Source organism: Engraulis encrasicolus, chromosome 14, assembly GCF_034702125.1.
Source record: "Engraulis encrasicolus isolate BLACKSEA-1 chromosome 14, IST_EnEncr_1.0, whole genome shotgun sequence".
In the NCBI taxonomy this organism is placed as follows: Eukaryota; Metazoa; Chordata; class Actinopteri; order Clupeiformes; family Engraulidae; genus Engraulis; species Engraulis encrasicolus.
In genome coordinates, this window is record NC_085870.1 from 1,102,240 (window position 1) to 1,119,739 (window position 17,500).

General features: G+C 42.2%; 2 protein-coding genes and 1 long non-coding RNA gene across 3 annotated transcripts in view; all 3 read right to left on the reverse strand.

Annotated features, from left to right (window-relative positions):
• LOC134461960 (uncharacterized) overlaps window positions 1-1,153 on the reverse strand; it is a 2,624-nt gene extending 1,471 nt beyond the window's left edge. The window contains exon 1 of the long non-coding RNA XR_010037467.1: window positions 1,058-1,153. This is a non-coding gene — a long non-coding RNA (uncharacterized LOC134461960). The remainder of the gene's footprint in view (window positions 1-1,057) is intronic.
• LOC134461946 (histone-lysine N-methyltransferase PRDM9-like) overlaps window positions 1-17,500 on the reverse strand; it is an 86,641-nt gene that overhangs the window by 68,497 nt on the left and 644 nt on the right. The gene's annotated exons all lie outside the window — the stretch shown is intronic.
• The window catches only part of LOC134462918 (histone-lysine N-methyltransferase PRDM9-like), a 7,454-nt gene continuing 293 nt past the window's right edge, over window positions 10,340-17,500 (reverse strand). The window contains exons 3-6 of the mRNA XM_063216190.1: window positions 15,585-15,856; window positions 12,966-13,033; window positions 12,414-12,604; window positions 10,340-11,797 (exon numbers count right to left, since the gene is read on the reverse strand). Of these exons, the coding sequence (XP_063072260.1) occupies window positions 10,839-11,797; window positions 12,414-12,604; window positions 12,966-13,033; window positions 15,585-15,856 (1,490 nt within the window). The 3' untranslated portion in view covers window positions 10,340-10,838. The remainder of the gene's footprint in view (window positions 11,798-12,413; window positions 12,605-12,965; window positions 13,034-15,584; window positions 15,857-17,500) is intronic.

Below are 17,500 nucleotides of genomic sequence, written 5' to 3' on the forward strand. Positions count from 1 at the left end.
AGATGTGCCATCTCAAAACATTACATTACATCAGACTTAACTGACTCTTTTATAAAAGACAAAGTGACTTACAGTTTTTTGGGGGTATTGGTTGGTTACCGTCTCTGAAGTAGGGATGCACGATGTATTGGCCAGATGTATCGATANCGGCCAGATTAGGGATGTTAACCGGTAACCGTTTAACCGATAATCGACTGGATCAACATTAACCCGGTTAACATGTTCTGCCACCGGTTAACCGGTTGTAATAATAATTATTATCATAATAATAATTTCCTCCCAAAACGCCCCAAAATACGATGATTTTGAGGTTTTAGTATGATAATTTAGCATGTTCCATCTGGTAACAGTGGCTGGACATGGCAGGTCCTGTCTGCACAGCAAAAAAAGGGCTTTTGTGAAAAAAAAAAAAAAAAAAAAAAATCAGTACTGTGGATATCAGGCACGCAAAAGTTGTATAATTTAAGACTACCGGTTAAGCGGTTAACCACGGGTTAATGAGTCTCAGTAGCCAGCTGAGAGTTTTTTCAATTTTCGCCATCCCTAGGCCAGATGTATCGGTATCGGCCGATATTTGACATTTCTCAACACATCGGACATCGGTTCGATGGGTTTAACTGGCCCGATATCAACACCAATGTTTTTTCAATATGTTACGGTTCTAAAAGATTGGACTTGACAGTGACTTTCATTGTTTGTCTTCTAGTTTGTCTCTATTTTTTATCTAATTTCATCACAGGGAGTTAAAAAGGTGTTTTTGGAAATAAGAGGATATTCAAAAATTCAGTTTGTTTGCATCATTGTCAGTCTGTATTAGATGTTATCTCTTTAAAAAAATACATCTGTATCGGGTAATATCGGTTATCGGCCAAAACCGCAATATCAATATCGGATATCGCTATCGGCTGAAATTTTTCACATCGTGCATCCCTAGCTAGGTGTCTTGCTCAAGGGCACTTCAGCCATGGATGGAGGAGGTGTAGAGAGAGGTAAGGGTGTTGTTACCTATGGATAGCATGAACAGGTGGTGTGTGTGTGTGTGTGTGTGTGTTATTACCTATTGATTGCATGAAGAGGTAGTTTCTTTTCATCCTCTTGTACCTCTTCTTTTCCCAAAATGACAGCTGAGACCATTCTGACGTGCTGAAATACACACTCAGCTTCTCCAGGGATTCCTAGATGAAACACAGACACACACACACACACACACACACGCACACACACAGGTACATCGTGTTTGTCAGTAAAATGCAAAAGGTGTGTGTGTGTGTGTGTTCTAGCTAAAGCATGGTTCTGATGTTCCCTTCACATCCTAAAAACAGTCACACAGATACGCAAGTGTCTCTGTCGATCTGTGTGAATTCAGGTGGAAACTTGATACTGTATACTGTATATTGTATGTAGCTAACTTGATGGCTGAAGGCCCTTTAGGCCAGATACACACTAGAGTGTGGCGTGGTGTAGCAGGACAGATCTGTTTCCATGTATTTTCGCCACCGCCGGTAAAAATAACTTCAGTCCCAACTAGGGCTGGGTTCAAAAGATCGAATCGCGATCCAATATTGATTCACGTTCGAAAAGGGCAATATTGATTCACAACTTTTCGGATCGATCTTTTGCAGATTAATACACTGTAGGCGTTATATTCTCAACCACATCCTGTAGCTCTCTTCCACAGTTTCCCACTTATTTCTCACATACCAAGGTATTTCATGTTTGTGTGGGCATCAAAGGCTGAGATATTTAGGTTTTTATAACCGGTCTTAGAATTCTAGGCATACATGGGTTAAAGTAACAGGTCAGCAATACAAAAGATCGATATATTGAATCAAATCGAATCTGATCTTGGATCGAATCGGATCGTAGCATTCTGGATCGGAATCAAATCGATCCAGGAAATTTGGATCGATTCCCAGCCCTAGTCCCAACCTGCTCCCCGCTCTGATCTGAAAAAGGCCTCATGTGTTGCATGCTGCTAACCAGAGGGGTGAAGGCACTCTTTTGTGTGTACAGTACAACAAAAAGCCTGCATGCATCACTTACATTGCATTACATTTAGCTGACGCTGGTCATATTACATTGCATTACATTTAGCTGACGCTGGTCACATTACATTGCATTACATTTAGCTGACGCTGGTCACATTACATTGCATTAGCTGAGGCTCACCACATAACATGACACCACACCAGTAGAGCTCTACAGGTGTTTAAAAAAAGTAATAATAATAATAATAATAACAATAATAATAAAAAGACAACAGGTGTAAAGTAGGCTACTGCAATGTACAAACCTCGTCAGAGGAACTCATGGCTGGTCATGAAATATACCCTGCCGACATCAGAGAGAAATAGAGAGGTTTTTAGTTCACATTACCAATTCAACAGAGCTGAGCTTTGATGAATTGTCTTCCTAGAATCCATTTCACACACACACACACACACCCATGCCACAGATATTTGTCCAAATGCTCCAGCTGCTACTCAAATGTAACCAGATCTCAACAACCCAACCTTTCACATTGCCTGATTATTTATTAACTGCCAGATGCAGAAACAGTATTTTAACTTTTATTAGGCCTACACATTGACTGTTTTATTTTCTCTAACCGTCTCAGCCTTACGTTCGCTAATTGCTAAACTAACAACAAAGACAGAAACACCAGACCAACAAAACCAACTCTGTTAAACAGGTTTGATGAGGAAAAGTATCTAGGACTGAATATGAAATACGGATAGCTGCAACAAAATACTGTCCCTGGACCCTCGCTATCTATTTTGTCAGCTTTGAGAGGGTAGGACAAAACAATTCCAACGTTAACTAGCTTACCTCCGGACCTCAACAACACCAGGGACATTCAAAAATACAATTCATGTTTCCAACAATAATGTCACCTTTCGACTGTGTTAAAAGCATCACACCTAACAATAGCTTTCTATGTAGTTGCCGTTACCATAATATATTTCATCTGTGAAGTTAGCAGATGTATTAGCTGGCTATTAGTGAAAGTTAGTTTGTGCCAAATGACTGCACTGGACTAGTTCTATGCTAATCTGGGCGAACTAACCAATTTTAGATTAGCGTGTTACCGTACATTGTTTTTAGATTGAATCAGACCTTCAGATGAAAATAGCGATTACTAGTTAGAGATCAGCAATGTCACTCACTAACCTGGCTGTTCCAGCGAATCAAACAGAGCAGGATATTTCCGAAATTGCGAAATTGACGCTTTTTCTAGTTGAGATGTCAGTTATGGACGATTAGATTTACCTCAGAATGATGAATGGCCGCAAGGCAAGCAAGCAAGCAACTAAAGAAGGCAAGACACTCGCGAGCTGCTGACAAAGGAGGTTGCTGCTGGTCATTCCAGAACCTTCTTTTCGCGCCAGAAGTGGGCCACCCGCCACGTACTGGATGGTAGATTGTTAATGTTCTAGAGATGATCTATGTAGCTGTGAAACGTCTTACAGATTAAAATATCGTTTCAATTAAACGGTCTTCCGCGATACATTGGGACAGGGCCGTGTCTGTACCTCCCCAGCTGCCCCCCCCCTCAGAAACAAGTCCTACCCCTCTGATAAATGTCCTGTCCATCAAAAGGAAACTGGCCAGAAAAGGCCACAATTTATTTATTATCTGCTTCTGTCTTGTATTGATAGAATACAGTGCCATGAGAAAGTTTGGGCACACTTTTGGAAAATCATTACATGGGGTTATTTCTCATTGAGCTTTTAAAGTAGCAACTTCATTTTAACATTAGGGAACTGTAGGGAAAGAGAAACATTTCAGCAGAGGGAGAATTTTACAGAAACAATTGTATGTGGATTTAAACAAAAAGTGTGTGCATAAATGTGGTGGGCACCCCAAAGAAGGTATCCTATACATCAAGAGCTCACCCTTGCTGATCTAATGGCCTGTGGATACTTGTTATCAGGGGCAGAGCTATAGGGAGGCCGAGCAGGGCATTTGCCCCAGGGCCCAGGGCCATCCTGCATTGGTGGTGGGGGACCTATTGTGACCTTGGCAGGCCGTACAGGGGCCCCTATAAGTGTCTTGCCCTGGGGCCCTGTGTGCAGTTGTTCCGCCACTGCTTGTTATATAGCCTACAAGAAGACAAGGCCTTCCAACTAGGCCTACCTGGTGCTACCGAATAGTTGCCAATTACCGGTATCCAGAACCCCTCTAATTCAGTCAGGTTACTCATCTGTCTTTAGACTTCCTGCCCGGTTCAAATAAATTCACTATTTTTCAATGATGGTAATATCTCAAGATTGATATGACCATTTCAAGACATTGTAGGCCTACTTGGTTTTTTGCATTAACTTATTGTTGAATTTTGATCAGTGCAGTGCAAATACGGTCCTGCTGGAAAGTCCAAACTCTGCTCAGCTTTAATTTTGCGACACTTGAAAATTCTTTTGAAAAATGTGCTATTTGAAAATAATTAGTGAGGCCCTCAACTGTAATACATTTTACATTGTGTATGCTAGCCACACAGACCTATAGCAGGGTGTGCTTTAGGCCAAAGGTCATAGAATTTACGTGTGCATTTTTTGCTATGTCCACCTCCCATTGGTAAGGTCAAATAACTGTAGCTCAGTCTCGTCTGACCACACTATGATTTCCCAAAATGCGTTTAGCTTGTCCAGATAAGCTTTCTGTGTAAGATTATCAACTAATTTCTGATGGATACACAGGAAAGCCTTATGCATCACCCATCCAATGAGCGTTTGCCTTGTGAAAAGCATACGCGGAAGGACCCATGTCTAAGTCTGCACTATCAGCAGCTATGGCCTTGTAATTCTATGGAGGTGTTCTGTAGTGTGCCTGTTACCATTTTTACCATTCTTTACCCATGCCTTTTTAACTAGCCTACATTTTCCTTTCACAAGGACCATTCCTGTGGCTTTCCATGCTTTCCACTCAAATGGATTTCGATTTCTGGCTTTGGAGAAACATCGACCAAGATCTTCCAGATTAGTTTGTGTACCCTTCTCGTTATTCCAAAGTCATTAAAACCTGTTTGTGCTGCAAGGGCTCTACTTCATATTAATGGTATACCTTCTTTGGGGTGCCCATATTTATGCAGATGCCTATTTTTGTTTAAATCCACATTAAATTGTTTCTGTAACACTACAGATAAGATAAGTGGTAAGTGATGGTGAGTCTGCCGTGTGTGTTTTCCTACTTGACCACCAGATAGCGCCATTGCCTAGTGAATGTGCATGTGAGCGGGGAGGGCACTACACAGTGAAGCTCAGTACAGAATGCCAACAAACACAGTTGAGAGCATCACCTGCTGACAGAAACAAATGGTAAATGGAGTACGGCATTTATAAAGCACCTTTCTATTCCTTTAAGTATGCAAAGTGCTTTACAGTGTATGCCTCCCATTCACCCATCCACCCAATCATCCACACACTGGTGGACGTGGCTACCACGCAGGGTACCACCCTGCCACCAGGAGCAACTTGGGGTTAGTTTCAAGCACTGACTTACCGTATATACATATTATATATAAGTCAGAGGTTTCAAGTATCTTGCTCAAGGACAAATCGAGGGGGTCAGACAGAGCGGGGCTCGAACCTGCAACCTTCTGCTGGCCGAACGGCTCCTCCACCACCTACGCCAGGCGCAGAAGATTGCACACACTTCACAACTAGAACAACACTTATTCATTACCACCTAGCCCCAACGCTGCCCACCCGTGACATCACACTTCACAACTAGAACAACACTTATTCATTACCACCTAGCCCCAACGCTGCCCACCCGTGACATCACAGTTATGCTTACAAAAAAAAAAACGCTCTTCTCCTTTAACCCGTTAAGACACAGCGTTATGAATTCGATGTTACCAGAATGGCAATGACCACATACTAGTCCATTACTAAAGGCCCTGTGTCATAGTAGTGTAGTAGCCTATATGGTACTAACTAACCTTTCAATGACTATTACAGCCACTGGAGGTACGGCGTGCATTAAGGGGCTACCCTGGTTTCCTACTGAGTCAGGATATTTACTATTGCAATGCCCTCCAGGTGACCTTGTGTTGACAATGACATTGCAGTATTACTGTAAAAAGGATACACCACCACTATTTTTTTATTGGAGTCTTACTACTAACGCCTTATGTTACTGGAAGAGATCTGCGCTCATCCAGCACAAGCCGTCTGGCTCTGCCATCCAGTCGCTCTAGGTACTCCCAGTCAAGATTGTTCTCCGTGGTGGTTCCCAAGTGGTGGAACAGTCTCCCAGAGGCAGCAAGACTAAGCACCTCTCTTGCAGCCTTCAAGAAACAACTAAAGACATTCCTCTTTCGAGAGAATCTACTAGACTAATGATTGAACTGGCCTTGCCCCAGGGCAGAATCCTGACATTATGTTTAGTTTAGTTTAGTTTGTGAGTGTGTGTTTGTGTGTGTGTGTGTTCTCATTACTTCCTCTTTATTTAAAAAAAAAAAAAAAAAAAAAAAACTAACCCCTCTTTGTAATTGCACTTGTTGTTCTGTATATCTCCTGTGCACTTTGTATTTGCTTGTGATGTTGGCTTGATTGTCCTCTTCTGAAAGTCGCTTTGGTTATAAAGCCTCTGCCAAATGCAATGTAATGTAATGTAATGTAATGTCTTTATTAACAGGTAAAGCATTCACACTATTGTTCAGGAAGAGGAACAGCATGATGATGTACAGTTGCATACACGCAGCATGGAAAGAAATCCAGCACCCATTCACCAACAAACTTTAATACAACGTTTCGATCTTCCTCGCCTGAAAAAGGTCAGATGTATAATGAGTGAAACCTTGTATTGAAGTTTGTTGGTGGACTGGACAGTATGCGTGATTTATTTACACTGGAATGACAACCCCACTGAGTGTCCTACACTCCTGTCCAACTAAAGAGGTGTGCAAAAGCCTCTTTTTTAACAGTTAAAAGACATCATCACCCACTCAAGAAAGAGTGTTGTAGATTAGCATATTATATTAGTAGATGCAGAATTTGCCCACCACCACAGCTCTGTGTGTGTGTGTGTGTGTGTGTGTGTGTGTGTGTGTGTGTGTGTGTGTGTGTGTGTGTGTGTGTCAGAAGTGAGTACACTCCTCACATCTTTGGAGATTTGCAAGGAGGCCTAGATCGATCGACCTTTTCATGGGACATAAAAGATATTTCACTTTGTCATATTGAGCAGTAGTCAGCGTACAACTTAGTATAGTCGCTTCAATTTATTGTTCACTAATAACTTTAATACAGCCATTAATGTCTCAAAATGTGCCTCACAAAAGTGAGTACACCCGATATGTTAAAGTTAAAATCCCATTATTATCGCAATTTTCTGTATCTTGCTCTGATTCAGTATTTTTGAGAGTACCTACCCAACCCAACCTTTGGACTACAAGTCTGATGCCCTAACCACTTATCCATGACTGACCTTGACAATTCTGTTCTATATACAATGTGTGTGTGTGTGTGTGTGTGTGTGTAAGAGAGAGAGAGATGAGGGCCACCTGACTTACGCCACCTGGTGGCGCTTGGCCAAACTACACGCGAGGGCATTCCAGTTTCTTCACGCAACCATCTGATGACCGTGAAGATAAGAAAGAAATATTGAGGAATTAACTTAGCCAGGCCGTGCCCTCCTAGTGACGCAACAGCTTCAGCATTGCTACCAGTCAGGCCAAGAGCAATGCAAGTACTTTCTGAGTTCCCGCAAATATGGGAACTCCTCCCACTTTGTTGGGAAGCAAACAATCATTAGCAAACCAAGGTAGGCCGTTTGGGAAATGCAGTTTGGGAAATGTTAATTGTTATGCTCTTGGTCAGACCATGTCTTGAAGAGATTTGAAAGTCGATGATAATCAGGCTAGAATGAACTTACTAACTCAAGGCAGCAGGGAAACTTACTTTTTAAAAGTTTAACTGGCTTGCAAATGTTTTACAGTGTATTAGTAGGCCCCCACCTACTACTAACTCAGGAGAGCGGGATATTGACCCTTCCTACTACTAACTGAGGAGAGCGGGATATTGACTACTAACTCAGGAGAGCGGGATATTGACTACTAACTCAGGAGAGCGGGATATTGACCAAAGTGAAAAAGAAGCCCCTGGCAGCAAAGGGAAAACACAAAACAATTTAGTGGTAGGCCTAGATGTCATTGTCATTGTTGCCATTTGCACCCGAGTGTGAATAGTTGTTGTTGCTATACCATTAGGTTATGAAAAGTCATAGTTGCTATATACCCCCCGGGCATATTTAGACAAAAATGCTATTTACACCTGAGTTTCTGTAGTCAGTACAATGCTATTTACACCCATGTCCCATCCTGTGACACATAGGTCTTCAGTAACTGATGCATTGAAAAAAAAAAAAAAAATTCCACAGAATCTATTCCATTAGAATGTGTTCCTTCAACTCTTAACATACCAAGATTTTCAATAAAATTGTCACAAATCTCAAGTGTCTGAATGTTTGCGTCATGCAGCTCCAGGCGCCAGGGCCTATGTTGTGCAACGCCACAGCCAGCATCAATGGGTTAATGTTCTGAACCATTGACATTGTGTATGATAGAATTTCATGGTTTCAGCTGGATAACTGGTTAACGACTCAGTTCCCTTTCCTCCAGTGGTGTAGTCTACTTTTTTTGTGGTGGGTATACAGTATATTTGAGCATTTTTCTAAGTGGGTATACTGTATATATTTGTGCTATTCAAAACAATGGAGCAATCAATTTTAAGTGGGTATACTGAAATCTCTGAAATTTAGAAGTGGGTATACTCCGTATACCCGCGTTCTACGTAGACTACACCACTGCCTTCCTCATAATTTTCATCATCAGCATTCCGGCAGAACTTATCTCATGCGCCGCTTTTTATAAGTGGTGAGAGAAGAAAGCTGGAAGAGGAGTACGTGTGTGGTGGTGGCTCTTAGGTCTGATTTGTTTTCACTCAAGCACTATTCTGTTAAACACAAGATAGTTCTACTCTACATTATTCAAAATGAATATCCCAGAGTCATTGTGAGAACACATCTGTTCAAACAACAAATCTGTTCAAAAACAAGTTTTTCAAAATGCATGCAGGCAATAGGCCTGATTTGGTAGGCCTACTGATGAGACTGTCGGAAAATCAGGTTCTTTTTGGATGGTATTTTCGGACGATTAGGGTTCCTGCATCTTTTTTTTCCACTTCAAGCACTGCATCTGAGAGCAATGCTATTAAATGGCCTACTATAGCTTCTCTCTGCATCTTAGAGCAATGCTACAATACTATAGCTTCTCTCTGCATCTTAGAGCAATGCTACAATACTATAGCTTCTCTCTGCATCTGGCAACACCAGAGGTCAGGAAGAGGTCAATAATACACTTAGATGTACATGACACCAGTACAGACACACCTCATCTGCCCAAGGCCAATGGGGAAGCATTGGTTTACTCTGGGACACGTCATCTGCCCAAGGCCAATGGGGAAGGCATTGGTTTAGTCTGGAACTACATATACAGGTGCTGGACATGAAATTAGAGTATCGTGAAAAAGTTCATTTATTTCCATAATTCCATCATTAATGTTAAACTTCCATATATCATAGATGTATGGCCCACATTTTAAACTATTCCAATAAAAAGAAAATTGGGAAATCACATCAGTTGAAATTCTGTTTCTAAATAAAATATGTCAAAGTTTAATATTTGGTTAGAAATGTCTTTAATCACTGCCATGATGCGTTTAACATTGAAGTCATTGATGGCAGTGGCATTGCAAGGGAGTTATGGAAGCCCAGATATCCTTGACGCTTTGCTGTCAGCTGTTTTGTTTGTAGATCTGGTGACCCACACTTCCCTCTTGATTATACCCCATAGATTACCATACCACACTTTGGTGCTTTATTGGTATTCTAACTCACCAGACATAACAGCCCATTCATTTTCAATGGGGTTTTATTTCTGGTGAGTGACTGGACCTTCACCTATTCGTTGTAATGAGCTACTGAAGCTACCAGTGGCTTGGGCTGCTTTGCATGGAGCTATGGCAGCTAGCTAGCTGCTTCGCGTGGGTAAGCTACTGCTGACCTCCCCTCTTTGGGGCACACTCATAGAGGTAGAACATTATGGGCACTACTACATGAAAACAACATTAGCATCTCATACTGTACATCCTGTCACGTTATTACATCAGACGTAGCTGAAGGCTGAACTATGTGGGCAGGGTGATAATAGGTTGAGCTGTGCAATAGTAATAACACATAAAGGAAGTATACAGCCTAAAACAGCAGAAATGAGCTTATGACACAGAAAGGAAGTTTGCAATACGCCTAAAATAGCAGAAATGAGCTACAATTAAAGCACTTCATACACTACTCCACGTTTTATTCAATTCTATTTGGTCTATTCACTTACACAAATAGATATTTAAGTCACCAATGTGACAAAATCTACTTTACAAGTCAATTTCACTTTTCATTTAGTGTGTGTAATTAAGTAAGTCATCTTTACTCTTATTTGGTGTTAACTGTTGACTATTGTGGTTTTCAATTAGACCATTTTTACACCATCACCAAGTAAAAACTTAAACACATTCTTCACAATTACTCTTAAACTCACACATACATCAAATCATAATATTACAAATCAATTACTCTGGCACACTCTCACATACATCAAATCACAATATCAAAAATCAATTCAACAATTAAAACACTCAACAAAAGAGCCAGTTACCAAAGTCAGTTAAAATGGTCAGTTAAAAATGAGTTCCGTGTTGGTGAATATTTGAATGGCAGTCTTGTTTATTGGCATGTTGCCCTGGTGGGCGCAACATCAAGGTCTTTATTCAGCAGGAGACTTATTAGGGCTCTTTACTGTGAGAGCACTTGTGTGTCTTTAGATGACCAGACCGAGTGAAAGTCTCGCTACACTGAGTGCAGTGATACGGCTTCTCTCCAGTGTGAGTGCGCTGGTGTACTCTGAAATGACCCCCAACAGCAAAGCTCTTGCCACACTCATTACAGTGATACGGCCTCTCTCCTGTGTGAGTGCGGTGGTGTCGTTTTAAACATACCCCTGTACCGAAACTCTTGCCACACTGAGTGCAGTGATACGGCCTCTCTCCTGTGTGAGTGCGCTGGTGTTTTTTTAAATCTCCCTCTTGAGTGAAACTCTTGCCACACTGAGTGCAGTGAAACGGTCTCTCTCCTGTGTGAGTGCGCTGGTGTCGTTTTAAATCTCCCCCTTGAGTGAAACTCTTGCCACACTGAGTGCAGTGATACGGCCTCTCTCCTGTGTGAGTGCGCTGGTGTGCTTTTAAAGATCCCTCTTGAGTGAAACTCTTGCCACACTGAGTGCAGTGATACGGCCTCTCTCCTGTGTGAGTGCGCTGGTGTACTTTTAAATGGTCCTCTCTAGTGAAACCCTTGCCACACTGAGTGCAGTGGTGTTTCTTCTCTCCTGTGTGAGTGCGCTGGTGTACTTTTAAATTCTGCTCTGTAGTGAAACTCTTGCCACACTGAGTGCAGTGGTGTTTCTTCTCTCCTGCCTGAGAGTTCCGCTGTCGTCTCTGCTCATGGGCTCCTTGCTGTTCTGAAGACGGCTGTGTGACTGGTCTGGACGCCGCAGTTGTGGTTTGCTGTGTGTGTTGGTTTCTGCCTCCAGACGGTATGAAAGTCTCTGATCTGATCTCTCCAGACCTCAGCAGACGCACATACTCGTCTGGGTGACTTCTCTTGATGTGCTTGTGCAGGTAGATTTGAGCCGTGTAGGAGAACGGACACAGAGAACAGGAGAACACCTGAGACGCCACAGATACCTCTGGAGAGCAAACAGAAAGACAAATACTTATTAAGACTCAAATTAATATCCCAGAAACTTTTAAACAATAATCACATTTGAATTTGTGTTGCTTTATAACAAACAAAGCCACTGTAAAATACTGAAGCCAATTATGGACATCATACACATACAACTATTTTTAATGTCCATGTCCCTGTAAAATAGTGTTTATACTTTGTCAAGTTATGTGACTGTATGTTTAACTTTTCATGCAGAGCCTCTATTATAAACTTGTTAGTTTTTAATCACCAAAATGGTAATGGCCATGTCTTAATCTGTAAGTGCTCACGACAATTTTGTTACCATACTGTTTAGTTTTTTCATCTCATGCCAATGTTGGTATGTCACATACTACAGTTTAATACTCTAATAGCAATGTTGTCATCTAGTAGCTCAGCTTTTTCAGTAAACAGTGAGTCAGATTGCCAGCGAATCCATCTGCATGAAAGGGTGACCATCCAGAGATCATGACTGATTGATAGTGACCTACCTCTGGCCCTGCTCTTGAAGTCTCAGAGGTAGTCAAATGTGATACAGCATGTGATTGGCTAATCTTCAATGTTCTTTATCACGTGATTGCTTGATAGTGACCTACCTTTAGCGCTGCTCTTGACATCCCAGAGGTAGTCAAATGTGATGCCCAGCTCTTTGGCGTAGTCGTCTCCATACCAGACCAGCAGTTCTTCTCCAGAGCCAATGGGCCGACAGCAGCGATACACAATCCCTCCTCTGTACTGAAACGCCACCAGATTCTGCTCCTCACCGTTACGAGCGCAGTTAACATACCTGATAACAACCAACCACAGTTAACATACCTGATGACAACAACCAACCACAGTTAACATACCTGTCCCTATACCAGCCAATCACAATTCACATGACAGAATGTGTATGACTAGTGTTTTACAAAATGTTGCCTACAGCTTACTGAATTAACATGAAAGGGAGAAAAAGACGTTATAAAAACAATGCAGTGTTACTAATACTCTCACACACACACACACACACCAAATTGCTGAGATTGTGTTTAACCACTTAATTAAATGTTCATAAAGAATTAATACAGCAATCAATACAAATCCTACACAGTCAGCATTGTTGTGTAATGGCAGACCGAGAACTCCAAAGTGATGAAATTGGGTCTCACCTCATCCAATTGGAATGAGTTTCCTTCTTCGCATCTACGTACTCATCTGAATGGCGGCTCTTGTAAATCTGTGGCAACATTAACACACACGCACACACACACACACACACACACACACACACACACAAACCACATCTTGTGAGGTGTTTGCCTTTTTATACATATAGTATGTCACGGAAGTGAGTACACCCCTCACATTTTTGCAGATTTGTAAGTATTTTCAGACATTATAGAAATTTCACTTCGACATGATGATTAGTAACCTGTTCACAACATATATAACCACTTAAACTCACATAAAATCAACATACAGCCATTAACGTTCAACGTGTACCCACAAAAGTGAGTACACACCAATCCTGTAGAGAGTGTCTGAGAAGGGCCCGTGTTGGCCCGAAACGTCATTGGTGGTCATTGGTGTGCGCTTCATCCTTGCCTTACATTGAACTTAAACATTTTGAGTCCTCACCTGGCTAATAGATGGGTGTGAGATTTGAATGAAGACTTTCATGATCTGCTTCAGTAGTTCAAGTCAAGTCAAGTCAGCTTTTATTGTCACTTTCTTCATAGGCACAAGTCATACAAGGTAAATGAAATTACGTTTTCTCTCTATACCATGCCAGGACATAGAAATATACAGGACAGACATTTTACATTTTCCAAGACATGTTGACTTGACATAATTCAGCTTCCAACTGTTGATGGCATTCATGCAGCACAAAAACATTTCAGTCCCACTACCATGTTTGATTTTACAGATCGGACACTTTTTTTCCCAAAACTCACTTGGATACCATCACACACTTGACACCATCTAAAGCACATTTGTGTACGTTTATGAAAATACCCCGATAATCTGTAAACATACTGTATTGTACATACTGCCTAATGTTTGCCAGACTATCCCATTTAAACACTGTATTGTACATACTGCCTAATGTCCATCCCATCTCATTTCATCTATCATACCTGCAAACTCAGGAGGGTTGAAAAAGGTGACAAACTAATCGCGGCATCGCGGTGAACCCCAATGCCCCCCCCCCCCAAAAAAACACACTTTTTTATTTACTACACATTTTACTACATTTACTTACTTCTGCATTTATTTTATTCCTCTCCAGCCAATATTTGTCTTACAAGCCAAACATACACTCACCCAGAGGCAATTCTAGGTTAAGCTGGGACCCCAAGTGAAAATTCAACAACTACTGCTGAAGTCTTAGCTGTTATTCACCATCTAGTTTGGGGGCCCCAAGCGGCGGCCTATCTGGCCTAGTGACAAGAAGCGCCTCTGCACTCACCACCTGTCAAAATTGAAGTTGTCCTATTTACCAGTCAAAAGGGAGCACATGGTCACTTGGGGTTGTCTTAACTTTGAGCCCCACTGCAATTGACTATGAAATTAAAGCATTTGTTGTTTTTGGCTAAAGAGGGTAAATAATAGGGAAATGTAGCCTATAATATAACTACCTATATAAAATAGTACTAACACATTTTAGTGAATTTATGAATGAATGATAGGCTAGTTGAATGCATTTCCCCAATAAAATGGTGATGTACTATTTGAAGAGGCATTAGATTGTAGGAAAAGATAGGCCTAGGCTATGTCCTTGGTGGCTAACATTAAAATCATGATTGCACACGTTGCAAAATGATTCATATAGCTATTGAGGGGCGGGGGCATGACAAATAGCTACTGCTATGCATTCCTCTGACGTTTATGAAGGTTTCATCGAGTGTGTACGTGGGCTCTCGCTATTCTCGGTTAAATGTTCTGACATTGGGAACCGAATTTAGTTCTCTTCTAATCTGCCAATTTATAGCGCAGTCTGGCCCTGCCTACCGTCATTCTAACACATTTTCTCACTCTGAAGTATTCAATACCGTAGAGATTGCCGTCAATTAAAATAAAGCGAAACATCATGTTAGGACCGCAGAACTGCTGCCGTTGGGCTATTTATTATTCAAGCTTAGCTAATGAGACAAATCACAACTCCCAAACCCTGCTCAAATCCCATTTACCTTGGTCCTTTGAAACGGTGATTTGGACAGCGGTCATTTGTAAAAGTAAAGCGACAGTACCAAGGTAGAAGATAATGACAGGGGGGAAACGTGTGTTTCGCGACCACCGTTTCATCAGCTGTTCGCTCCGACTGGAGCGGTGCCTTGGAAAGTTTTGCCGCCACTTGAGCTGTCTGAATTAGCGCTCTGATTGGTCAATGTTTCCACCGACACACGTTACCGGCCAATGGGAACGACAGCCAGTAAAAGATCAATAGAAGAATCAATAGATCAATAGAATGTCACTCAACCATAATGTCTGTAGAACTACGACTAGCAGATTCTATGAGTACCGTATCCAGTCTATCTGTCTGTAGTCTTTCTCTGTCTGCCTACCCCCCCCCAAAAAAAACTCTTCGGATCTACACGATTCACGTAAGTGACCTATTTTGAGATCAAAACGGCGAATTTCGCCGAAAGGTGACAAGTTTGCAGGTATGATCTCTCACTCTAGTGTGTGCGTGTGTGTGTGTGTGCATGTGTGTGTTTGTGTGTGTCTCACCACCCAGGAGTATCGTCTCTCTATGATAAGTCTGTGTGTGTGTGTCTCTCTCTCACCACCCATGAGTATCCGCTCTCTATGGCCTGCTCCTTGTCCATGACTTGTCCCTCGTAGGGTCCAAAGTGAGTTCCTCTGGCTATCTCCTGGCCCCGGTTGAAGACCCCCAGTCCTGCGTTGGGGATGTGGGAGTTGTTGACCTCCAGTCCAGAGGGCAGGGTGAGTCTGGCTCGGTCTGGGACCCCCACTGGTGCCGGGGTGTCAGGGATGAAGATGGGGGGGCCGTGGATCCAGCACTCCTCAATGAAGAAATCTTCACAATCCTCACAGACTGCACACAAGAATAAAGAAGATGCATCACTCTCAATGAAGAAGTCTCCACACTCATCAGTTTACAGACGAGAACAAACAAGATGCATCACTGTCTTGGACTGATTTTGACAGACACATTCAGGCTCTTTGGTGTGTGTGTGTGTGTGAGAGTAGTGAAAGGTGTATAGCTGAAATTCTCAACAAAACTACAGTAATAAAATTAGCCAAAACTAGGCCTACACAGATGCAGATGTCTGCCAGAGGTTTATCCCCAAACTCATACAGAAGTCGTCTCCATTTTTGTTTTTTGTCTTAGGACTTGGTGTGCAGTATCAGGGTTCTAGCTAGCGCAAAAGTGCGTGGCGGCCCGTTACGCTATAATTTTGGACCGTGACGCTTATTTTGGACCGTTATGCTTATTTTCAATACAGCGTAATGGTATTTTGTCTGTATTATGTAGGCTAAAGCCAGATCAATGCCACATCGTCCTTCTGCCAAACCTGACACGTCATACTCACTGCATTTAAATGACAATATAGCACTCTACTACTAGCCTACTAGCCTACTACTTATTTGTCGCAGGGTTTTGACGGCTTTTATTAATCGCTGTGACAAGCGTATGCCAGCATTGAGGCTTAGAAACAACAACAAATGCACGTGTAGCATTGCATCCTTATTTCATGGTTTTGTTTCTCCAAAGCGTAGTTGCCAACCTGTTAGCAGTGTGGGCACTAGTGCTGGGCTCGTTACTTGTTACCATAGCCTACAAACAAATCCGGGGACATTGGGCGCTAAGCGCTGACATTGGGAGTTGACACTATTCGGAAGAGGACAAAGTAGGCGGGAGAAGACGTGCAGATTGACATATCTCCGAAACGGTGAGAGGCAGTTTTTTCTAAGCTTGCCGGTTGACATGTGGCGTGACTACAACAAAAAAAACGCATTCGTAGCAAAAGGTAATGAGCGTTTACTGTGGCTAGGCTTGCCTGCGAAATGCACCAGGCACCAGTCCTGTGGTTTTAGGACACGCAAGCTGTACAATAGCGCGAGCTCAGAAAATGTGTCAAACTGCACTTGTCTCGGAATCAGATCCCTCGGACATTGATATGCCCTATTATTAAATGCACACACGGTTCACCAGTGCTCCTCAACGTTTTCAAAACTAGTGCAACTGTGAGAAGGAAGGGACACCGCGACACACCTCTCTCTTCCTCTGAATAGATCTCGATTTGCACTCATGCGCCAGAGAGAGGGAGTCATATTTATCTCTCTAATCGCAAAAGTTCACAGACACCGGTGTTTCGTTACCAACTTTTTAGTAGTAACTCGTTAGGCCTACACTACTTTTATCAGAAAAAAAGTAGTTACATTACTGCAACCCAACACTGATAATTTACCTTTTAGGTACCCCTAGAATGGCATATTTTTACCTTAAAATGTCAAAAACTCTGCACCGCGGATGGGGGGAAACCCTCCTTCCGCACCAACCCCCCCGCTTCGCTCCCTCAACCGCTACGCTATAATTTCATCCTAGCTAGAACCCTGAGTATGGGTGTGTGTGTGTGTTTGTCTTACAGAAGTAGTTCTCATCTTTAGGTTCTTCCTCCTCTTTGTAGCTAATTCTGGACTTATTGTATATGTGTGTGTGTGTGTGTGTATGTGT